Here is a 24,563-nt window from a genome sequence, read left to right on the forward strand (position 1 = left end):
TTCTTCTCCTCCCTTCCTCCCCACTCATCCACTTCTCCCTCCTCTTCTCTTCCCTTCCCCCCCTTCCTTCCCCCCTCCTTATTTCCTTCTCTTGCCCACCTCCTCCCCTCTTCCTCTTCTTCTTTTTAGTGGAATAAGGGTTGGTTTGGAGACCAGTTATGTTCAGGGCTTACTCCTGGCTCTGAGCTCAGAGATCACTCCTGAAGATGCTGGGGGAAATCATAGTGGGTTGAACCAGGTTGACCACATGCAGAGCCAGCATCCTACCTGCTTAAGCTTAACATCTCCCAGGGCCACTCTTCTTCTCCCATGTACCATATTGCCTAATTATTCCAGTTTATTGACTGACTGGTCCAAATGCATGTGCTCAAATAGACCCTCATGACCCCCAAGCCCTCCCTGAAGCCTTTCCCATACTTGCACTAAGAGACAGTGTCCAGTGCTCTTCAAGCCTGGGCTCTGGGAGTCTGTGGACACAGTGTCAAGGGGATGCTGTTCCTCCTCTGATCTGAACCATCCCACACACCTTCTTGCGGTGCCTGGGCTCTGCTGGCCCCTCCTGGCCTGCATTGGGCCACTGTGGACATATCTGTCCCTCCTGCAGAGACTCCAGCTCTGGCCGCCTGAGCACGAGGATGGAGGTGCTAAAGGAGAGAGTGGAAGAGGAGGAGGAGGCTGAGCGTGAGGATGAGGCTGAGCGTGAGAGAGCAGCTGAGCAGGTGGAGCGGAGCGAGAAGCTGATGGTGAGACCAGCAGAGCCACAGAGCAAGGAGACCATCATAACTCAGGAGATAGTCCAAGACCCGGAGAAGGAGGACATTGAGGTGCCCATTCCAGACAAGTGAGTCTCCGTCCAGAGCTGGGGAAAGAAGGACTGCAGGATGGAGAGCAACCAAGACTGGCACTGCTCCTCACTCCACCCCCTCTAGTGTGTGACCCTGGGCCAGTCATCTGACCTCTCTGTTTCTTTTTTTTTTTTTTTTTTTTTTTTTTTTTTTGGTTTTTGGGCCACACCCGGCGGTGCTCAAGGGTTACTCCTGGCTGGCTGCTCAGAAATAGCTCCTGGCAGGCACGGGGGACCATATGGGACACCGGGATTCGAACCAACCACCTTAGGTCCTAGATCGGCTGCTTGCAAGGCAAACACCGCTGTGCTATCTCTCCGGGCCCGACCTCTCTGTTTCTTATCCCTTGGTCTGGGTGGCAGCACTGGGGCACCAGGATGCTCTTCTCTCTGTCTGCTCTGAGGGGGGAAGCAAGGAATCAAACAGGACCAATGGCTGCTGCTCAGGGGCTCAGGGGCTCCCTGAGGGACAGTCCTGATGCCACTCCCTCTGCACCCACAGGACCCTTCCCAAGCTCTCGATAGACGTCTCCAAACTGCCCCCTTCATACCAGACCAACTCGCCCAGTGAAGAGCTTCTGCTGCAGGTGGCTGACAACTATTCTCGCCAGTATAGCCACCTGTGCCCTGACCGCGTGCCGCTCTTCCTGCATCCGCTCAATGAGTGCCAAGTACCAGTAAGGCCAGCTCTTGGGGGGCAGAGGGCAATGGGGGGGGCAGAGTTGACAGCCCAGGGATGCATTTTCCTGTTTGAGACACTCCAGGGAGGCTTCAGGGACTGAGAACCCCCTATCCACCCATCCCAAGAGTATCTGGGCACAGTATAGTCCTCAGATCACAGGAAAGGCAGAGAAATCACAGGAAACAGCTCTGGGCCTTGCCTGCCAGCCCCTTCTGTTGCCCGGAGTGTGTGGCTGCCTCTCTCAGGGTCTCTTACTTCAGATGCTCTGGCTGGGGCTTAACTTTTGAGCCCATATGGTGAGTTTCGGCAGATCCTCCCTACCTCCCTGGCCCCACCAGTCTCAGCATCAGCTTCTTGTCCCTCAGGATGCTCAAGATTCTGGGGATATTAAAGAGCCAGGAATCAAACCCGAGACCTCGGGCATACCAGACACATGCTCCAGCCCTCTGAGCCACCTCCCCGGCTTCTAACATTTGGATTCAGTGCTGGCATTTGAGATGGGGCAGAGCACTTGACTTGTCTGGTGTGTAACTGATTTGGGTTCAATATTCAGTACCCTATAGAATTCCCTGAGCCCACCAAGAGTGGTCCCTGAGTGTAGAGTCAAGGGTAAGCCATGAGTACTGCCAGGTGTGGTTTCAAACAGAAACATCATAAGGACAAGGACTCCCAGATTGGTTTCCAGTGGCCACTTCTGTGCTGGGAACCAGTATGTCCCCTGCAATGGCTATTGGGGCTGCCGGGAGGGGCCTGCACAGTGAAAACCTGAAGTGGTGGTTGATGCCTTGGAACTATCTTGGAATCTCCAGAGTGGCCCTGAAGCCTGACACTAGGGATGTCAGAGCCCCAGACGCTTTAGTAGTACTCAGTACATAGCCAGTTCCTAGTCTACACAGGGTGGGGGGTTGGGGGGTGTTTTCTGCCCCTATCCCACCTCTGCGCTACCTGGTGTCTGACCAGCGGTGGAGAGAGGCCCCCTGCTCTGCACCAACAGGTTCCTGCTCCCTCCCAAGCCTACACATCTGTTATGGGTTTGAAGATTTGGGGATAGGATACCTGGACCAACTCTCCCCAGGGAAAAAGCAGTGATAATGTAGTAGGGGGACATGGAGGCAGCACAAGTTTATTCTAGAAGCCCTGAGAGGTCCAGCCTCCAGGATTAAGGCACTGGGTGACCTCTGGCTTTCCAGCCTCATGGGGGCTCTGGGGGCTCCTGGCAGGTGGACTATTCTCATGGGGGGCTGTGGTGTCTCCCTTGCAGAAGTTCGTGAGTACCACCCTCCGGCCCACCCTGATGCCCTACCCTGAGCTTTACAACTGGGACACCTGTGCACAGTTTGTCTCCGACTTTCTCTTCATGGAGCCCCTGCCCGATCCCCTCAAGCCAGTGAGTCCCTGCTCTCTCTCTTAGGACCTGAGAGGGGAAGTCCAGCGATAGGAGAATGGGGGGTTGCTGGATCTCGATCACAATGATGAGTCTGTTCATGTCCCTCAGAGATCTGCCTAGTGACCAAGGTCTGGGGCACAGGCCAGAGAGAGACTGCCACTTGTCTGAGGTCATCTGGCAGGCCTGGCCCAGGGCTTCCAGCTCTTTCTGGCTCTAGAGTCTTTCTCTCATGGTTTCAAGAGAAGAGAGAAAGGAGAGGGAGGTGGTGGGTCTGCTACAGGGTCCCTTTGGGCTTTTGACCTCAATAAAGGAAGGATGGAGGGAAGGGAACACAGTAGAGCTGAGACAAGAAAGCAAAAGATGGGGCAGAAGGTGAGGGCTGTGGGGACTAAAACCAGAGTACGATCAGGCAGAGGGCACAGTTCTAGACACTTCTACCACCCAGATGAGTTTTCCAGTAAGGAAGTCCACAAAATCCTGAATGTTAAAGGCCAGCTTGGCCCACCATCTCCAGTCACACTGTCCCCACCAGGCTCTCTGGCTGGCATAAGGTACTAACCCCCCAATCTCTGGCTGGTGGGGACCTTGGGGCTGGGGGCAGGAGGGCCCACTTGTGCTAACTGGCTTGCCTTTGCCAGCCCTGGTTCCTGTACTCCTCAACCACGGTGCTCAAGGAGCAGAAGGGGAACTGCTTCGACTTCAGCATGCTGCTCTGCTCCATGCTCATTGGCGCTGGCTACGATGCCTACTGTGTCAATGGCTATGGCTCCAAGAATATGTGCTCCATGGACCTCACCCGTGAGGTGTGCCCGCTCACTGTGAAGCCCAGGAAGGTACAAGCATGGAACCCACTGCCCTGGGCTGCTCTCCTTTGGGGGGAGGCAGACTCTAATGCAGCACCTGGGACCCTGGGGCCACTTCCTGCAGTACTCTACCAGCCAGGCAAGATGGTTCCAAGTTCAGGCTAGTGGGGCTGTACTGCAGGGTCACAGCTAGGCGTGTTTAGGGAGCCATGAGTGCAGGGAACAATCTCGGGCACCAGTGCTTCTTGGATCTCTCATCTCAAGCTACTGGTGCTGTCTGACCTCAGGCCTTGTACCAGCTAGTCCTCACCGGTGGCCCTCTCTCAGTCTGCAGCTTCTGGACCTCCAGAGATCCATTTTGTGAAGGTCATACACTATTTTTTAAACTTTTGTGTTATTTTGTTTTAGTTTTGGGGCCATATCCAGCAGTGCTCAGGAATTATTCCTGGCTATATGCTCAGAAATTATTCCTCACAGGCTCAGAAGACAATATAGGATGCTGAGAATTAAACCCTGTCGACAGAGTGCAAGGCAAACATCATACCCGCTGTGCTATCACTCCAACCCCTTAAAGATCACACACTTATGTCTGCAACTGGACTTTTCCAGATTTTTCCCTACACTTAGGCAGAATCTGATATGCTGTCTTAACAGCATGTCCAGATTTGTTGCTCTAGAAAAAAAACTTATTGTTATTCAAAGGCTTAAAAGTTTGTTGGTGAGGGGAATGGAAAAAAAAGAAAAGAAAAAAAATGTTTGATGGTGGGGGACCTGAGAGATAGCATGGAGATAGGTCATTTGCTTTGCATGCCGAAGGTCGGTGATTCGAGTTCCAGCATCCCACATGGTCCCCCGAGCCTGCCAAAAGTAATTTCTGAGCATAGAGCCAGGAGTAACCTCTGAGCACTGCCAGGTGTGACCCAAACAAAACAAAACAAAAAAAAGTTTGATGGTGGAGTGGTTTGGCAATTCAGTTTTAAGTTAACATTTAAACTCTGGAGATAAACAAATAAAAGCCAGAAGCCACAGAAATAGTACAGAGGGTAGGGAGTTTGCTTTGAACCAAACCAACTGGGTTTCAATCCCTGCATCCCATAAGGTTCCCTGAGTACCACTAGAAGTGATTACTGAGTGGAGTCAGGAGTAAGCCCTGAGCATGGCCAGATGGGTCACAAAAACAAATAAACAAAGTAGTTAATTATATTAAAAGGCACCATGGGTAATATAAATGGGAAAAACAGATAAGTGAACATCTGGTATTTAGACTGTCTGCCAGGTACTCTTCAAACACCAAAAAAAAAAAAATGGTCCCAACTGTCCGGCTGATGTATTTTTCTAGCTGTTGTTAAGCAGTTTATACGAATGGAAGGAATCTACATTAACTGTCACAAGCACCATTTTGTCTTTGTTGAAGAATTATTCCACAGAAAATACCCCTTTCCCAAGCTGAATTCCTCCCAGGACTCAGGGTAAGAGCCAACTGGAGGTGCACACAGTTGAGTTCATAAATGTCTGTCTTTGGTCTCGGTTCATCTCTGACATTTCCACCTTGGGCTGATCGCCCTGGGAGCGTCCCCTGCTGGACGGAGGTGAGAAGGTGCATGTCTTGCATTGGGTCTCTAAGAAGAGGTAAAAACAAGCATCATCACTGCTTTGGAAACCCAAATCGCCCCCATGTAAACCTCTTAGCTCCTCCAAACATTCACCACAAAGATGCTGTCAGTATGTAGTGGGGGCTGGTGCTTTCACCCCTTTAGATTGGTTGCCCTTCACAGAGCGCTGATTGCCCCTCAGCCCTCCAAGTCATCAATGAGCCTGAGGTCTGCACCAGGAGATTAGAAAACGTGACAAGGCCAGATAGCCCAGAGCTGGGGACCCAGGGCCTGGGAACTTTAAATACAGGAGCTCTGCTTTTCCCCAAAACAGTCCCAGGCCCAAGGCTGCGGCACTGAGTATTCATCCCCATTCATTTGCTTTGCCACCTACCACATATTTGTACACACACACACACACACACACACACACACCTCTGCATGTGCGCACATGCATGACCTTCCCCCTTCCTTTATCTTCCTCTCTCTCTTCCTCTCTCCCTCTCTTCATCCTTCCTCCTTCCTTGCTTCTAGTTAATCTTTTAAAATCAACACAGAGGGGTGGAGCAATAGCACAGTGGGTAGGGCATTTGCCTTGCACGTGGACTATTCAGGATAGACCCAGGTTAGATTCCCCAGCATCCCACATGGTCCCCCGAGCTTGCCAGGTGCGATTTCTGAGTGCAGCCAGGAGTAACCCCTGAGCACCACTGGGTATGGCCCCAAAACCAAAATAAATAAATGTTTAAAAAAAATCAACACACACACACACACAAAAAAAAATCAACACATGAAACTTGCAATGGCCAGACTGAAAACCACCATGGCTTTTCCCCTTACTAAGTTGGATCGAGATAAGAAATAGTGTAATGTTTTGAGTCATGGGTGGGGTCAGGAAGAGGAGAGAGAGAAACCCCAGATCTCTGTGCTGTTCCCCATGCACTACCCCACAGCCCTACTCCTGGCTTCACTCTGGGAATGAGCCTGGGGTATATGTGTTGTCTTGTGCTAGAACTGTTGTGACAAGGCCTGCCCAGGCCTCCAGGCAACAGCTGGGCTCTCCCTTGCACTGGGATGTATGCAAGCTTAGGAGCAGCTGATATCATGTGGTAAGCAGCCCGGTGACCTGGGGCTCTTGATCTTCTCTTTCTTTGGGTGCAGGTAGTCCTGGAGAAGGAAAAGGTACCCTCCAAGAAATATGCCATCAAGCCCCCCAAGGATCTGAACAGCAAGTTTGAGCAAAACCAAGAGGAGAAGAGGAAGAAGGCAATCCACGATGAGGAAGAGAAGCAGCGCAAGAAGGAGGAAGAAGAGCTCTTGGTGGGTCGCTGCAGCTCTGAGTTCAGCTGTGGAGGGTGGGCATGGGTCACAGTAAAGGGACCCCAGCACAAATCCCTCCTCTTCACCACACCCGAAATTTTCTGGGCCATATGGGAAGTCCTGCCTGTACTCAGTCAGCTTCTGGTAGGAGGTTTCTTTCTTGTTTTTATGGGACACTGTGTGTTGGGTCCCGTTTACACCTTGATTGGTTATCATTGAATCCTCAAAGAGCTCCCAGAATGAGAAATTGATTCCCATCCCCCTATCCCCTTGGGGGGGAGGAGATCTTGGTAATATTTACCCGCAGCAAATAATCCACACAGACAAGAGGGTAAAGGGGTAAGAAGATCGGGTGCAGAGTCCTTTGTCAGCCAACTACCAGCTCCAAAGAACGCCTGGAGCCAGCTAGTAAACTCTACCAAAAGACACCTCGCTCCCAGACTATTAGGCTCTCAACAGCGCCCCCACTTGGAAGGTAGAAGGTGGGACAACAGGCAAAGATAATCATCTTATGAAAATGCTTTCATATATAACACTGTGGTTTACAAAGTTGTTTATAAGAGAGTTTTAGACCTACAATGTCTAATGCCAATCTCATCCTTGGCGTCAATTTCTCTCCATCATAGGGGATTCATCTCATCCCAAAACCTGGGCTTGAAGACATGGCTAGAATCATGCTCTTCACTGGCCCTCATCGGACAAGTTCTCCTTTCTATCCTTGCATTCATCCTCCAATCCACCCTCCCATCTACCCTTCCAACTCACTATACCCTCATTCATCCTTTTATCCACCCTCCCATTCATTTTCCCACCCACACTCTCATCACCTTCCTCCAATCCATCCTCCCATCTACCTTCCAATCCACCCTCCCATTCTCCTTCTGTCTTCCTCCCATTTACCTTGCATCTCCCTTCCCGGTTCACTATACCCTCATTAATCCTCCCATCTACCCTCCCTCCTGATCCATCCACCGTCTCCCCCACTCAGCTCTCCATTCTCCACCTACCTTCCCATCCACCCACAAAGCTCTCTATTCTCCATGCATCCTTCAAACTCTCCGTCATCAATCTTTTTGTTTGTTTATTGGTTGGTTGGTTGGTTTTTGGGCCACACCCAGCAACACTCAGGAGTTACTCCTGGCTCTGCACTCAGGCATCACTACTGGCAGGCTCAGGAGATCATATGGGATAATGGAACTCAGGTCTGCTGCATGCAAGACAAACATTCTCCCCACTGCGCTATTGTTTCAAGCCCTCATAAAACACTCTTCTTTTCATCCATCCATCCATCCATCCATCCCAGTTTTCCTTTCCTCCATTTATCTTCCACTCTCATTTCTTCCTTCTACTCTTTTTCTTGGGTGGTGGAGTAAGGTTGGAACTGCACCTGGTGATGCTCAGAGCTAATTTTTGGCTCTGGCCTCAGGATCAAGTGGGATACCAAGATGCAACCTGTGTTGGCTGCATGCAAAGCAAGCACCCTACACATCCATCCCCCTTCTTTATTTATTTCCCCTTCCATATTATGTTCACTGAGCTTCTCTTCCAGTTCAGACCCTGGAGATAAAATAATGAACAGGCAGCTAGGAAGCACCAGGAAGCTATGTAATCCCTCTCTTTGGTGCTTCTCCCTCATAATCATCTCTCAGAAAATCAGCAGGTCTCGGGGCCGGGAAGGTGGCGCTAGAGGTAAGGTGTCTGCCTTACAAGCGCTAGCCAAGGAACGGACCGCGGTTCGATCCCCCGGCGTCCCATATGGTCCCCCCAAGCCAGGGGCAATTTCTGAGCACATAGCCAGGAGTAACCCCTGAGCGTCAAATGGGTGTGGCCCAAAAACAAAACAAAACAAAAAAAAAAAAAAGAAAATCAGCAGGTCTCAGACTTTGGGAGCTCCCAAAACTCTAGTTTGTAAATCTTAACTCTAACCTGGTCTTCCTGCTGCACTGTTCCTACCCTAGGGTGGGGGCAGAATGCCAGGTCACACCCTAGGGTAGGGCACAGATTAGGGTGAGCAACATAGTAATCCCCCAAAATATTTACATACACAACACTGCACTACTGGAAGTTGGGGAGACTGATATTAGGCTCCTTGCAATTAGCAGAGGTACAGTCTGGGTCAGAACCCAGCTTGCTGCCAGTCCCCATCCCCTGCCCCCTCATCCCCTCTCCACCCATTAGTCTGTGACGATTTTCTTTCCTTTGCAGGAACTGGAGAAGGAGGGCACTGATCCCCTGCATGGCCTGCGGGTACACTCCTGGGTCCTGGTGCTGTCAGGGAAACGAGAAGTGCCAGAGACCTTTTTTATTGACCCATTCACAGCACACAGCTACAGCCCCCAGGATGGACACTTCCTGGGCATTGAGAGCATCTGGAACCACAAGAACTACTGGATCAACATGCAAGACTGTTGGAACTGCTGCAAGGTGCAGAGGCCCTGTCTGGGGATCAGGTGGCCTGGTAGGAGAGCCAGCTCCCAGCCCATGGCCTCTTGAGCACTTATTGGGCATCTGTCCAGGGGCCCTACACCCCACTCTGGGACTGCCACTGGTGGAACTCAGCCAGGAAGGGGTCCTATAACAAATACCCCGAGGAAATCAATGATTGAAACACTTTGGGGGCCCAAAAGATAGACCAAGGGGTAAGGTACCTCTTTGCAAGTGATTCAGAGTAAGGCCCCACCCTACCCCCACAGAGGCTTAGGAAGTCTCTGGGGGCAGGAGGCTATGAGAAAAGGGTGGTCAGTGCTTTGTTGCTTCATTTTCATCCAGAGAATAAATCAAAGCATTAGGGCCAGAGCCACAATACAGCAGGTAGGGCATTTGCCCTGCATGTGGTTGGCTGGAGTTTGATCCCTGGTATCCTATATGATCCCCTGAACCAGCCAGGAGTGATCCCTGAATGCAGAGCCAGGAGTAACCACTAAGCATCACTGAGTGTGGAGTAAAAATAAAAATTAACAAAGCAGAGCATCTAGCAAGCTTGTTCCATGATACAGCTAAAGAGGTGCCAGAAGTGGGTACACTCTGAGAAAGCCTTACCCTGTGTCCTCACCTCTCAAAGGGAGCAGACCTGAGGGGATTCCTTCAGAGTCTGACCACAGTGAGGACTAGGGCAGCTTCTGACAGTTCCATGAACTGTCTTGTGGGCTTTGATCTCCTTCAGAATGGGAGAGGTATCCACTCTGCCAGTTCTGTGGATGAAATGTAGGGGGCTTCCCCAGCTGAGACCTGGCAAATTAGGTCAGTCCCAGGAGGTTGGGGGGACTGAGATGGTGAGAAGGCAGAGGAGGACCTCTGTATTGAGGGCTGGTGCCCATGGCATGGTCCAGCCTCTCTGGACACAATGAGCAAGGAAGGTTTTCTTTAAGGGGACAGAGGGAGGATGGCCCACAAGAAAAAGGTGCAGAGTGCCATGAGGACAGTGTAGTGGGTTCTGGGCTTTGCCAGGAGTGTCCCATTGCAGTGGAAGGCCATGAAGGCTGCAAGGGGCACTCAGCAGGTCCCATGTGTTCCTAGGACCTGGTGTTTGACCTGGGGGACAGCGTGCGCTGGGAGTACATGCTGATGGGGACGGACAAGCCCTTCCTGGTCCAGAGAGAGGAGGAGGAGGAAGTGATGAATGATGATGATGATGACATGGATAACCTGGTGAGTCCAGGAAGTGGATGGACACCTAGGCAAGGTACCCCTCAAACACATATGCAGTATTGGGGGCAGTTATTCTAGACCCCTTGGAGCAGAAGGGCTTGGGCTGAGACCCAGATAGGACCCAGTGGCATAAGCAAGGGTTGGAGGTTGTAGAATGGTATCCTGTCACCCGACATAGTCCTTCTTACCATTTCCACTCAGCTTAGTTTGGTGCACACAGTCCTTGGGAGCCCTGAGACTGGAGAGGTCTTACTTCCAGTCCCCTCTGGTGCCTGTCACGGTCCCACACATATTTCCAGGCCCTTCCATTTGTTCAGTCTGTCTTCCATCATCAGCTTTCCTCAGTTGTTTCTCTCAGATCCCTCCCATCCAAACCAAAAAGGCAGGTGGTGACACTTGGGGCAAATGTTCCAGGCTCATTTTTTGGGGATGGATGTGTGCCTTTGCTCCTGCATACTGGTGTCAAAGTGTGTTTGATTCAATAGCAACTGAAGAATTAGGTACACCTGAGCTCTGCAGATCATGGGGCCCTTAGGGTTTCTTTTGAGGTTTCTCTTTGGCTTGTTGGTGGCTTCTTCCCATGCCACCAATACCCCTTTTCCTCTCTGCCCACATCCTCTTTGTTTTGGTTATTTTTGATTTTGGTTTTTGGGTCACACCCAGCAATGCTCAGGGGTTTCTCCTGGCTCTGCACCAAAGGATCACTCTTGGCAGGAGCTCATGGGACCATATGGAATGCTAAGAATTGAACTAGGATTGGCTGTGTGCGAGGCAAGCGCCATTACCCCCTACACTATCACTGGCCCAACCTACATCCTCTACATATTCGCAGTGATCTTAACTCAGCTCCCTTAGGTGCTTAACGTAGCCTAAAGCATCACAATCTCACAGTCACCAAGGGAGGGACTTGTTGGTCTGAATCTGACCCTCCACGTTAGTCATGGGTTCCATTTTATAGATAGTGAGTAAGAAGCTTTCCCAAAGTTATAGTTAGGTCGTGACAAAGCTGTGACTTGAACCTGGGATCTGACAATCTAGCTCCTGAACCTAGGTTCTCCACCTTGACTCTTCTCTCTCCTGGGACAGCTAAAGGACAAAATAACACTCAGCCCAGCCCAGTGCAGGTACCTGGAAATGATACTGACTCCAGGGCTATGGTGCCCCCTGCTGGCACAAGACAAGGCTTGATGAGTCCTGGAGGAGCAATGTTTGGAGAACAGGGAAGTTTTGGGGATTTCTTTTGTGTTTTGTGTTTTGTTCTTGGCGGGTACAACCCAGCAATGCTTGGGTTACTACTGGCTCTGCACCCAAGAATTACTCCTGGTGAGGCTTGGGGAACCGTATAGATATGTTAGGTATTGAACCTGGGTTGGCTGTTTTCAAGGCTAAAGCTGGACCAGCACAGTGAGAGAATATTTTAAATAAAAGTAAGTTTCTTCCTCCCTCCCTCCCTCCTTCCCCCCTTCTTTCTTTCTTTCTTTTTTTTTTTTTTTTTTTTTTTTTTTTGGTTTTTGGGCCACACCCGGTAACGCTCAGGGGTTTACTCCTGGCTATGTGCTCAGAAGTTGCTCCTTGCCTTGGGGGACCATATGGACACCGGGGGATCGAACCGCGGTCTGTCCAAAGCTAGCACAGGCAAGGCAGGCACCTTACCTTTAGCGCCACCAACCGCCCGGCCCCTCTTTCTTTCTTTCTTTTCTTTCTTTCTTTCTTTCTTCTTCTTCTTCTCTTTCTTTCTTTCTTTTTCTTTTCTTTCTTTTCTTTCTTTCTTTCTTCTTTCTTTCTTTCTTTCTTTCTTTCTTTTCTTTCTTTCTTTCTTTCTTTCTTTCTTTCTTTCTTTCTTTCTTTCTTTCTTTCTTTCTTTCTTTCTTTCTTTTTTTTTCTTTCTTTCTTTCTTTCTTTCTTTCTTTCTTTCTTTCTTTCTTTCTTACTTTCTTTCTTTTTTTTTCATTTTCTTTCTTTCTCTTTCTTTATCTTCTTTCTTTCTTTCTTTCTCTTCTTTCTTTCTTTCTTTCTTCTTCTTTCTTTCTTTCTTTCTTTCTTCTTTCTTTCTTTCTTTCTTTCTTTCTTTCTTTCTTTCTTTTCTTTTCTTTCTTCTTTCTTTCTCTTTCTCTTTTTTCCTTTTCTTTCTTTTTTCTTTCCTTTGTTCCTCTTTATCTTTCTCTTTCTTATTTTGTTTATGAAAATGTGAGAAAAAGAGAAAAATGTGGAGAGAAAATTGTGAAGAGAAAGAGAATCCCCCTCTCAGAAGAGGCTGCAGCCTTTTTTAGAAGGGAGAAAGCTGAGGGTGGAGAAATAAGAAAACTCTAGAGCAAGCAACAGGCCTAAACTGAGAAAATGTCACCTAAAGTGGTGTGATGGCAGACTGAAGGACCACTGCCTCCACATCTGGTGAGGCTAAGGAGTTACTCCTGGCTATGCGCTCAGAAATCACTCCTGGTTTGGGAGACCATATGGGATGCTGGGAGATAGAACTGCTGTCTGTCCTAGGCTAACACGGGCAAGGCAGATACCTTACTGCTTGCACCACCACTCTGGTCCCAACAGGCCTCCTTTCAGGGTCAGGCATGAGTATGGGAGAGAAGTGAGAAGGACTGCAAGCTGTGCCCCTGCCCTAAGAGCCCTTTCACTCTCAAGAAACAGATTTGGAGAGATTCAGGGACCTTAGAACCTTTGCTAGATTGCATATAGGTAGGGACCACTAGACTCTGGAGGACCCTCTACACACACACACATACACACACACACACACACACACACACACACACACACACACACACACACGCGCGCGTGCGCGCACATTACATATTTGCTTTAGGGGCCACATCCGGTAGGGCTCAGGAGTCACTACTGGCGATGCTCTGGGGACCATGTGGTGCCAACACCGAAACTGGGCCTGGGCCTGCCACCTACAGAGCATAAGCACAGTTCTCAGGGCTAGAAACTTTCTCTTATCTATTTATTTATTTATTTTTATTTTTTTGGGTTTTTTTTGGATCACACCCGGCGGTGCTCAGGGGTTACTCCTGGCTGTCTGCTCAGAAATAGCTCCTGGCAGGCACGGGGAACCATATGGGACACCGGGATTCGAACCAACCACCTTTGGTCCTGGATCGGCTGCTTGCAAGGCAAACACCGCTGTGCTATCTCTTCGGGCCCCTCTCTTATTTATTTTTATTTATGTATTTATTTATTTAAGAAAATGCATCACATAGTTGATATAGTTGATCATAATACATTTGTTTTCAGATAAGTGAAAAGCAAAGTTATTAAAAATAAATAAAATTGGAGATTAAAAAAAGTTAAAAAGAAAGAAAAAGTACAGTAGCAAGCACATGTGGAAAATCATTGTATCTCCAATGAAGTCATTAATACAATGGCAGAAGGGTTAGTAAGCTCTTGGTGTTAGCTGCCCATTCTGTTTAGTTAGAAGGTTCTTTTAGGGATGACAGCATCAAACAAATGAAGTTGTCCAGAAATTCAAAGCACTATTGCTAATACTATGACTTTTTAGGGGAATGTACTCAGTTGCCAGACCACTTGGAAGAAGGAAGATACAGGGGGGAGGGTGCCTGCATTCGCTCCAAAATGCCCTAGTGATATAAGCCCTCAAACCAGCGTACCTGAAGTGTGGTCAGATTGGTGTCCCCAAAGGGAATAATAGAGGGTCTGTAATTGCTAGTGGAGCCCAGAGCTCCAAACCGAGGGTCTGGTGAGACACAGGTCTGGTAGCAAACACTGATGCAGAAAATAATCCACACAGTGAAAAGGTACAATAATAGGTTCAGGAAATCTAACACTCAAGCAAGGAATCAAACCACACAAGCTTTATGCTCCTAAGAAGAAATGCAGCTTAGTAGAGGAAGACCCAAGAATGAACTCCTGCCTTCCTCAGACCCCTGCTTTTATTGACAAGAACCAAGTCACAATCTAGGGTGACAGAGGGATACCAAGTAGGGAATAATCTAATAATTCCATCACCGGATAACATCCTAGGGTGGAGTATGAATATTGATTAGGGTAGGACCAGTAAACCAGCAGTGATGAGGCAGGCCATCACGGAAATGGTGATTCTGAGTGATAGAGGCAGCAAGCAAGGCTTCAGCAGGACAGGAGCTTGACCCATCTCCTCCTGAGATGGCCAGCTTTCTATTGTATGGGTCAGTGTAACCATAATTATTTATGTCTAGGCTTACATCTTCTTCAAGAACAGAATGAGGGCCGGAGTGATGGTGCAGTTGGTAGGGCGTGGTTTGCCTTGTATGCGCTAACCTAGGACTTGGTTCAATTCCCTAGAGTCCCATATGGTTCCCCAAGCCAGGGGTGATTTCTGAACACATAGCCAAGAATAACCCCTGAGCATCACCGGGTGTGGCCCCCAACTCTTCCCAAAACAAGCAAACAAACAAACAAAAACAATGAGTTTATGGAGCTGGCCCCAGTTCAAACATGTTGACTGCATTTGTGGGCATGGTCACAACTTCCAGGCTTTTGGGAAGAAGGAAGATATGGGGGAGAGTGCCCGCATTCACAGTGCCCTCTCTTAATCAAGGGTCCAAAGGTGTGCCTGGTGCTTTTGTTGGTCTCGGGGGAGTTGGGGCACACAGGGCTGCTCTGTACCAGTCAAAAGGACTCTGGGGGAGTTTAAGAATCAGCTGGCCTTCAAGCTTCATCCCACCTGTCCTGCAGGGCAAAGAGGATGAGAACTTGGGTTTTGACATGCCGCCTTCATGGGTAGAACCAATCCAGATCTCACAGGAAGGTAGGTGCTATCTCAGTTCTTACAGACAGGAGGGAATAAGAGGGAACAGAGGGGACAGGAGTAGGCAGGAGGGAACAGGAGGTGATAGGAAGGCTGGTTCTTTCATGTCCTTGGCCTGCCACTCTATACACAGCTTGGTACCCACGTGGAGGACACATAGGCACTCCACAGCCATGCACTGGATATGGGAGCATAGAAAGAAATGGGGGGCCTTGGCCCATGCCATTCCATGCCGACCTGTCACCTGGCCAAAGAGGAGATGAGGAGCACTGTAGGGCAAGCAGAGATGCTCGTGCCCTTTCCCACAACTGCAGATAGGAAGGGCAAAGGCCACCTAATGAGTGTGAAGGCAGAAGAAATGGGGACGTGAGAACCTCGGAGCTGTATGTCCAGCTCCTCTGGAGTGTGAGATGTGGACACTGGGGACTGGGTAGGGTGGAATCTGGAGGGGTTTAGCCACAATATGTGGGAGCTGGGAGTTTGCATATGTGTGTCGGGGTGTGGGTGCATTTGTGTGTGTGCGTATGTAAATACAGATATACATGAGTATGTAGGTACATGTGTATCCATGGAGCATATGGTCACATACATGTGTGCATGGGTACATGGGTGTATGCATGCATGAATGTGTGCATGTATGAGTGCGGGCGTGTGTGCTCACATGCCAGTATCAGTCCCAGGAGGCCCTAGGAAGGGGTCCCAGCACCTTCCTGTGTCCACAGCCTTCGAGACCCGCTGCCCCCAAGGGATAAAGGTGATCCATTACAGGAAAGCAAAGCTGGAAAAGTGGTGCCCGTATCTCAACAGTAATGGCCTAGTGTCTCGCCTCACTGCCTACCAGGACTTGGAGTGTAAGGGGGAACCCAACAATGGGGATCTGACTTTGGGACTCTAGGCACACCTTGCTACTCTCCTAGAGTGTGTGGCCAGCAATTGGGGGGTGGAGGAGGGGCTGCCCACCAGGCTGCAGTGAGTAACCCTTGGGCTCACAGGCACAAAAGTTTTGGAGATAAAGGAGTGGTTCGAGAATCGAGAGGACAAGCTGGAGCTGAAGCACACAGTCAGCACCACTGGTCTCATCACCGAACACTTCAAACCTGGTCACCTTCAGGGTCTGCGAGGTGCGTACATGTGGTACCAGGCAGTCCTGGAGCCCACCTGGGGTAAGGGTACCTGGCACCCCTGGGCCTCCCAGAGCAGAGGCTGCTGGTTGGGTTCGACCCAATCTCCAAGTATCTACTCAGTTCTCGGGTCACAGCAGCAGAAACCACCAGCTGCCCTGCAAACCCGATGTATAGGAGGTCTGGGAGCTGGAAATCCAGAGAGCTGGGACTTAAGTTTTTTAGAGTCAGGGTCAGGCCACCTGTCTGGGTTTGGCTGGGACCAAGCACACAGAGAGAAACAATTTCCATAAGTTTGGGTGCAGAACAATAAAGCCAACTAATACTACCAACCTCATCCCCAGACACAGTGTGAAGAGGGTGAGGCAGGAGGCTGGGGAGGGAAGGCAGCAGCAAGTGTCTCACCAGAGAATCAACAGCTCCAACCAAGAAGTCACCAAAAATCTAAGATCAAGATAGTCGGTAGGAGATGAACAAACTCACTTAATGGATGAAATGTTCAGTCAAGATGAGACCACTTGTTTAAGGGAGCCACTTAACATAGTGCCCTATGCTAAACATGCATGGAGCATGGAGCAAGAAGAGCTGGAGACATAGTACAGTAAGGAGAACATTTGGCTTGTACATAACTGACCTGGATTTGATCCTGAGTCCACCAAGAATGATCCCTAAATGCAGAATCACAAGTAAGCTCTGATCACTACTAAGTGTCCCCCCCCCAAATAAGACCCACAGAGAATGAGTAACATGATTGGATGGTGCCAAGGAAGTGCATATTTGTAAAGACTACATGCTTGTTCATACATTATAGGTATCAATAGCATCTTTTATCTTTTTATCAATAGCATCAATTATGCAGCTAGGAGGTGTATGGGGATATATTTGGTCTCAGTGAGAAGAAAATAGGATCAGAGTTCTGTGTCCTAAGCATGCCTCAGTAATGAACTGGAACTTGATTTGCCCAACTTTTTTTTTTTGGGGGGGGCCACACCCGTTTGACACTCAGGGGTTACTACTGGCTATGCACTCAGAAATCGCTCCTGGCTTGGGGGACCATATGGGACGCCGGAGGATCGAACTGTGGTCCATTCTACACTAGCACTTGCAAGGCAGACACCTTACCTCTAGCGCCACCTTCCCAGCCCCTGATTTGCCCAACTTCTGTCTTTATCATGAAGCTGGTAACCACAAGTCTGTTACATGGCAGAGGCCTTGAATTTCTTCTCTCCCATAGCAGGCCTGCAGAGCCTTTTCTGGAAGGCAGTTGAGAAAAGTACATCAATATGAGTTTTTAAAAATGTATGCTTATTGACTGAGCATTCCATTGCTGGGAAGTTGTTCTGAGCAAGAACCAGGCAAGAGTGGAAAATATGCATCAAGATACAATCTTTCTTAGTGGTTCCCAACCAGGAGCTGAAGGCGCCTTGTGGGATCCCCACAGATATTCCAAGGGGAGTATAGGTGAAAATTGTGAACACGAGGCATGAAATCACAGGTATGACCTGCATAATAGGGCATAGGGAGGAAACAAGTTAAAAGAGGTCATAATCTAAAAAAGGTTGAGAAATAGCCATCTAAATCCAAAGAAGTCAGAACATGCCTATATACCCAGCAGTGAGGATATTTATGTATTATATGTATTATATAGTGTATGTATGTATTATAAGCATAATCAATGCTCCTGTGTGGGCCTGGGGCAAGGGATGCAAGGCTAGAGCAGGGGTTTGGAATACTCACTGGCTCCTCTCCCAACCCTTAACCCTCCTGCCCTCCTGTAGTGCACTCGTACACTTCAATGGAACCAGAGAATGACCGTGTCATGGAGTTCTATGAATCAGCCCGTGTGGATGGCCTAATAAAGCGGGAGGAAACGCCTCAGACCATGACTGAGTACTACCAAGGCAGGCCCGACTTCCTCACCTACCGCCATGTTGTCTTCGGACCCAGGGCCAAGAAGCTAACAATGAACAGTGCTGAAGTGAACCCCCGAACCATCATAGTATGTACTCACAGGACTGGGGCTCAGGGTGCCCCCACATCAGTGCTCAAGATTCTCCAACTCCTCTTCAATAACTATGAGCCTGTGTTTTACCCAGCACCCAGTCTGCAGGCTGTCTGATATCAGACTATTTCTGAGCTGTGAAGAGGCCTCATTTCCTTACTATGTTATAAAACACCCACTTTGACTAAACATTTAGAAAACATGGTAAAATATCATAGGGCAAAAGCAGTGTCAGAGTTAGAGTGGTAGCACAGAGTGGGTTCGATCCCCAGAATCCCATATGAATCTCCAAGCACTGCCAGGAGTAATTCTTGTATGCAGAGTCACGAGTAACCTCCTGAGCATTGCCGTGTGAACCAAAAACAAAACAAAGCTAATGTAGTATCTCAGAATGGTTTCTTGGCTAGTTCACATTTGAATTTCTCAAGTTTGGTGTTTAAGAACCTTTCCAAACTTAAAACGGGGAGTTGGTGCGCGCGCGCGTGCGTGCGTGCGTGTGTGTGTGTGTGTGTGTGTGTGTGTGTGTGTGAGAGAGAGAGAGAGAGAGAGAGAGAGAGAGAGAGAGAGAGAGAGAGAGAGAGAGAGATCCCTTTTCCAAATTGTGTTCTCCCACCCCCACATCCTTACAAATAATCTGGCAGCTATTTAAAACTGTTCTTGAAGGCCATCCTTTGCAGCAGCAGGGCTGCAGGTAAGATCAGAGTGCTGGAGAGGCAGGGAGCTCCCCGTGTCTGGAAGTGAGCAAGCAGAGAACTAGGAAGGATAGAGAGAAGAGGCCCCCCCGGTGCAGGAGCAGCTGCCTCTGAGAATTCCTAGGCTCTAGGACCCCCTATGGATTAGGAAGGTTAGTAGGGTCCTTTTGTCTGCAGCCTGCCATCACCCCAGAAGCTGGGCCTGGGGGAAGTGGAGGAGAACGGCACACACGCCCAGGAATCTTCCTTTCCCCACCTCCCATCCTCTGTGTGTCCTGGTCTCCCCCAGAAAATCACAGAGCGCTTCTCCCGCAACCCCGAGAAGTCGGCAGACGACGATGTGCAGGAGCGCAGCTTCCTAATCCCGGAGGAGCGCGTCCAGCTGCGCTTCCACTGCCTCGAGGACCGAATCACCGCATCCAAGCGCGAGTACCTGCGGCGCCTGGAGGTGGACAGTAAAGGCAACAAGATCATTATGACACCCGAAATGTGTGTGTGCTACGAGGTGAGTGTCCCCGTTCCCACTGGGCAAAGGAATCCCCACCTCGCTCATCCCAGCAATTTGGAAGAACTGAATGGAAACTGCTTGCGCCCAGAAAATTCATCTCTGTCCCTGGGGGAAATCAAGAGCTCCAGTTTGGATTGCCATCTCTTTGCAATCCCCCACAGAAAGTCAATCCAGTGAACTGAGATGTCTCTTTGTCCCAAGCCAGCCTGCAGAAGGCTCAACAGCCCTCTTGCCCATTGCGGGCCTGATGAGTGGAGGAGATGGTCAGATAGTTTCAGTACAGCCACCCATTGTCCCAGTTTAGACTCCCACTCACTCTCCTGGTACTTCCTCGGTCCCTCTGACTCTCCAGATCCTCTTCAGACATTTATGAGTAGTGCTTTCTTTGTGGCCATACCAGGGGCAACTCCTGGCTCCGTACTCATGGTTTTGCCTGGTAGTGGTCCAGAGTTCACAAAGTACTGGGGCTGACCCAGGAGTCCTGCATGTAAAAGCAAACTCTCTCCAACACCTTAGCAGTGTTTTTTATGGATGAGGAAACAAAGGCCCAGAGAGGTGAAATGATTTCTCCAAACTCCCACGGCTCAAAAATAGCACCTGCAAGTTGTATCCCGGCACTCCATATGGTCCCCTGAGGACCCCCAGGAATAATCCATGAGTACAGAGCGAGGAGTGAGTCTTGAACACCGATAGACGTGGCCCCAAAACAACAAAAATCAAAGCTGGACTGAGATTTGATCCCAGAGGTCTGGCTCTGGAGTTTGCCCACACTCAGGTCCAGCTGCCTCTGAACAATGTGGTCTGTCGTCCCAGGTGGAGCCCATGGAACACACCAAGAAGCTTCTGTACCAGTATGAGACCATGATGCAGCTCAAGAAGGAGGAGAAGCTGTCCAGGCATCAGGCTTGGGAGTCCGAGCTAGAGGTGTGTGTCGGGGCAGGTCCTCGGGTCCCCAGAAAAATCCCTTCCCTGTGCCTTCTCTGACTGCCTGATGCAGGTGCTGGAAATCCTGAAGCTCCGTGAGGAAGAGGAGGAAGAACATAAACTGACCATCTCCATTTATGACACCAAGCGCAATGACAAGAGCAGGGAGTACCGGGAGGCCATGGTGAGTAACCTCCCTGGGCTCTTCCTGGATACCCCCAAACACATACACTCTGCCCTGGGAGTAGGAGATAGGCAGGCTTGGATTTCCACCCAGAAGCAGGATGGAGGTCAAGGGAAATGGACCAAGTTGTTCTTCCATTCTACTCATGCTCATCATTCTTCATCATCATGGTTCCCCCCAAAGGGCACTCAGGAAACCAGCCAATTTTTCCTCATTTCCCCCTACCCTCCAGAGCATGGTATCATCTGTGTGTGTGTGTGTGTGTGTGTGTGTGTGTGTGTGTGGAGAGAGAGAGAGAAGAGAGAGGAGAGAGAGGAGAGAGAGAGAAAGAAGAGAGAGAGGAGAGAGAGGAGAGAGAGAGGAGAGAGAGGAGAGAGAGAGAAAGAAAGAGAGAGAGAAAGAGAGAGAGAATTAAAATTGTCACCATCACCAGGCTCTTCTGGGGCTTTCATCCCTGTAAACTAACTCTGCTCCCAAACCTCAGTTCTGTGGTTGAGCAGCACAGAGCACTCAGGATATCCCCTTAGGTACTCCCATGTGGGCCCCCACTTAGCTGTTTTTTTCTTATTTTTGGATCACACCTGGTGGTGCTTATGGGTTATTACTAGCTCTGCACTCAAGAATCATTCTTGGTGGGCTCAGGGGACCATATAGGACTCCAAGAATTGAATCTGGTTGGCCACATAGAAGGCAAACGCCCTACCTGCAGTACTATCACTCTGGCCTTCCATTTTGTCCCTTCTGATCCCCCTCCCCTGGCAAGTGGAGATTATTGAGAAGAGCTGGAGGAGGATGAGGTGAAACAGGAATTATTTTTTAGTGGGGTGGGGGAAGGTGCAAGTTCAGTGATGCTCAGGAATCACTCCTGGTGGTGCTCAGGGGACCATATTGGATGCCTAGAATATCAAAACCCAGCTCGGCCATATGCAAGGCAAGTGCCCTACCTGCTGTCTGATCACTGCAGCCTGGATCAGGGAATTAGACGATGGGGTTTGGGCACTAGTATGAGCCCCTACATTGTCACAGCTTCATAGGCCTGTGTGTACCCAAAAGACATAAGATCCTGGGGTAGACAAAAAAGGAAGGATAACAGAAGCCTGACTGGGACAACTGTGATTGAGTAGACCTTTTTCTGGGACTATGAAGAGAGACCTTGGGGTTGGATAATTAGTATTCCCGGAGTCTGTATTGGTCTTATGACAGTATGATTCATGGGTAGAGAATCATAAAGCACCCTTTTAAAAAAACACCTTTTTTTTTTTAAGGCCAAGGGTATTTCCTTTCTAACTGCCCCCAACATTTGCTGCACCTATGCAAAAAAAAAAAAAAAAAAAAAAAAAGGCCACCACTTTCCTATTTTTTTCATTTTACTTGTATCTCCTAGATAGGGGCTCCCAGCTTTTTCATAGAACCTTGAGACATGAATCACTTTGTTTTACCTCATATTTTTGTGTCTTTTTACAAGTTGAGAAAGGGGAAAAATGGATATGGCTCAGGGGCCAACAGTTCTCAGATACACTAGTTAAAAAAATAGGTCAGAACTACATACACAAGCCAAGCCAAAGTCAATGACAATAGAATCAAGAGACCCAAAGTATAACAATCTAAACTTAAAATGGACCTGTAACACTGGTACGCTAGTTGGCTAAGGTAAGGGAGGTAAGGGATATATGCTGGGAACTCTATTGGAGGGAGGTTATCACTGGTAGTGGGGATGAGCCTAACTCACTGTCACTCTATGCCGGAAATACAATTATAAAGGACTTGTAATTCACAATGGTCTCAATAAAAATTAAAATTAAACAAAAGAGGAGGTGCTAGCAGATTGTGTGTGTGTATGTGTTTATGTGTAAGCATATGTATGAGATGCTGTACATTGAAGCCAGGACCTTGCACAGGTGGGGAAGATTCTGTAAAGTTCTGCTTTGGGGGGATGGAGACACAGAGTTAGTTGAGAGCCAAACCAGCTCCACATCCATCTTGCTGCTTCTTCTGTCTCAGGAGCGGGTAATGCACGAGGAGCACCTGAGGCAAGTTGAGACCCAGCTGGACTATCTGGCCCCCTTCCTGGCCCAGCTGACCCCTGGAGAGAAGCTGACACGCTGGCAGGCCATGAACATCAAGGATGAGTGCCTCAGTGACTTCAAAGAACGCCTCATTGACAAGGCCAACCTCATCCAAGCCCGTTTCGAGAAGGTGTGGCCACAGACTAGGCAAACATCAGCATTCTTGTTCATACCATGGGCCCACATTCACTTCTCACTATCTCAGACCTGTGGGTATCAAAGAGGGCATAAGTAGGTCTGTGCTTGGAGTTACCAAATGACAATGTTATTCCTCTTATTCCTTTCATTCATGAAAAGGTAGATGGAGAGATGTATGGGTGGAGGGATGAGGGAGAAAAGGATAGAATAACTGAGGGAGGGCTGAGGTGATGGATGGATGGATGAGAGGAGGAATGGATATTTTGAGGGACAGGGGGATGGGAACATAATGAAGAGGTTGAGGGATAGAAGACTGGATAGATGGTAGGTAGAGTAGCAGCAGAATGGATGAATGGAGAGATAAATAGATGGATAGATACCTGGAGGATCAGAGAGTTAACAGATGAATGAGAATGGAGAGATGATGGATAGTTGAATAACAGGGAGATGAGATGATGGAATGGATGTACAGATGGATAGATGGATGGATGGATGGATGGTGGGATAAATTGGTGGATGGAGATATAGAAGAGAACTTACAGGAATAGGAAAAAGATGAATGATTGTAAAATGGAGGGTCAGGAGGATGGACAAATAGGAGAATGGAAGGATAGAAAGATGGAAAGATGGAAGGATGGGGGATAAGTGATAGAAGAAGGAATGGAAAGAGAAGATGATGGGTGGAAGGACAGATGTAGCAATGAATGGCTGAAAGATGGATACCGGGAGGGATAGGAAGGTGGGTGGATGGGTCAAAATGGAAGGAGGGATTAGCAGGGATAGGAGGGTGGGTGGGTGAAGAGATGGGAGAGTAGATAGCTAATGCTTTAAAATACTTCAAAAATGCTTGAAGCTGGGGCCAGAGAGATAGCATGGAGGTAAGGCGTTTGCCTTTCATGCAGAAGGTTGGTGGTTCAAATCCTGGCATCCCATATGGTCCCCGGAACCTGCCAGGAGCAATTTCTGAGCATAGAGCCAGGAGTAACCCCCTGAGCACTGCTGGGTATGATCCAAAAACAAAAAAAAAATAAATTAAAAATGCTTGAAGCATTTTTGCTGGTCAGACATACATATTGCACTTATTTCCTGAGCTTCATCTCACTCGATCTACACAAAGGGTGAAGGTTATATACCTTATGTTGACAAGAAATGGGAGACATTGAAAATATCAGTGTCTGTCTGGGTCCTTGATTCATGTCCTGACCAAATCAGTGACTGTCCTTCAAGACACTGGGGACTCTGTCTCTGCTCCTCTGGTTGCTTCTGTGCTTGGATCTAGTGAGTGTGAGCCAGGGTGGGGTTGCAGCTTGCAGCTGGGTGTGAATGAGTCCTCCTCAACGCCCCCTTTCTCTATCCTGTGCCTACAGGAGACCCAGGAGCTGCAGAAGAAGCAGCAGTGGTACCAGGAGAACCAGATGACACTGACCACGGAGGATGAAGACTTGTACCTCAGTTACTGTTCTCAGGCCATGTTCCGCATCCGAATCCTGGAGCAGCGGCTCAACCGGTGAGGAACTCTGGGGTGGCTGAGGGAATCCCCCTGGGAAGCTGGAACCCCCCCTTGCTTTGCAACCCCTTCCTTCCTCTCATCCTTCCCTGATTCCAGACACAAAGAGCTGGCACCATTGAAATACCTGGCTCTGGAGGAGAAGCTGTACAAGGACCCCCGCCTGATGGAGTTACTGTGAAGCCTTTGGCACACAATGGGCCATTCCCAGCCGAGAGTGGCAGGATGAGTAGCCTTGCAGCTCCAAGGGCCCCTCTGTTTCTAATGGCAATTGTCCACTCAGACGCCCACCTCACTGCCATGCCACTAGCCCCATCTGTTCCTGCTGCTCCTGATTTCCCAACAAATAAACACTTTCTAGCTTGTCATTTCTATCCTGGGTT

General features: G+C 49.1%; 1 protein-coding gene across 1 annotated transcript; it reads left to right on the forward strand.

Annotated features, from left to right (window-relative positions):
• The first annotated feature begins 609 nt into the window (after positions 1 to 609).
• Positions 610 to 24,361, forward strand: DRC7 (dynein regulatory complex subunit 7). The gene is made up of 17 exons (XM_049787407.1): positions 610 to 841; positions 1,347 to 1,521; positions 2,788 to 2,913; positions 3,552 to 3,746; positions 6,470 to 6,628; positions 8,834 to 9,052; positions 10,145 to 10,276; positions 14,966 to 15,038; positions 15,761 to 15,889; positions 16,031 to 16,159; positions 17,938 to 18,158; positions 19,143 to 19,358; positions 20,175 to 20,285; positions 20,359 to 20,469; positions 22,471 to 22,665; positions 24,041 to 24,180; positions 24,280 to 24,361. The coding sequence occupies exons 1-17, from the start codon at positions 636 to 638 to the stop codon at positions 24,359 to 24,361; spliced, it is 2,619 nt and encodes an 872-aa protein (XP_049643364.1). The 5' UTR covers positions 610 to 635.
• The last annotated feature ends 202 nt before the right edge of the window (positions 24,362 to 24,563 follow it).

This window comes from Suncus etruscus, chromosome 14, assembly GCF_024139225.1.
Source record: "Suncus etruscus isolate mSunEtr1 chromosome 14, mSunEtr1.pri.cur, whole genome shotgun sequence".
In the NCBI taxonomy this organism is placed as follows: Eukaryota; Metazoa; Chordata; class Mammalia; order Eulipotyphla; family Soricidae; genus Suncus; species Suncus etruscus.

What these genes read in the sequence shown, in the direction of transcription:
- DRC7 (XM_049787407.1), top strand. Translation starts at nt 636, where the DNA reads ATGGAGGTGCTAAAGGAGAGAGTGGAAGAGGAGGAGGAGGCTGAGCGT. An exon ending in TCACTGTGAAGCCCAGGAAG is followed by an intron (nt 3,747 to 6,469) that starts GTACAAGCATGG and finishes CTTTGGGTGCAG; the next exon opens with GTAGTCCTGGAGAAGGAAAA. An exon ending in TCCAAGCCCGTTTCGAGAAG is followed by an intron (nt 22,666 to 24,040) that starts GTGTGGCCACAG and finishes CTGTGCCTACAG; the next exon opens with GAGACCCAGGAGCTGCAGAA.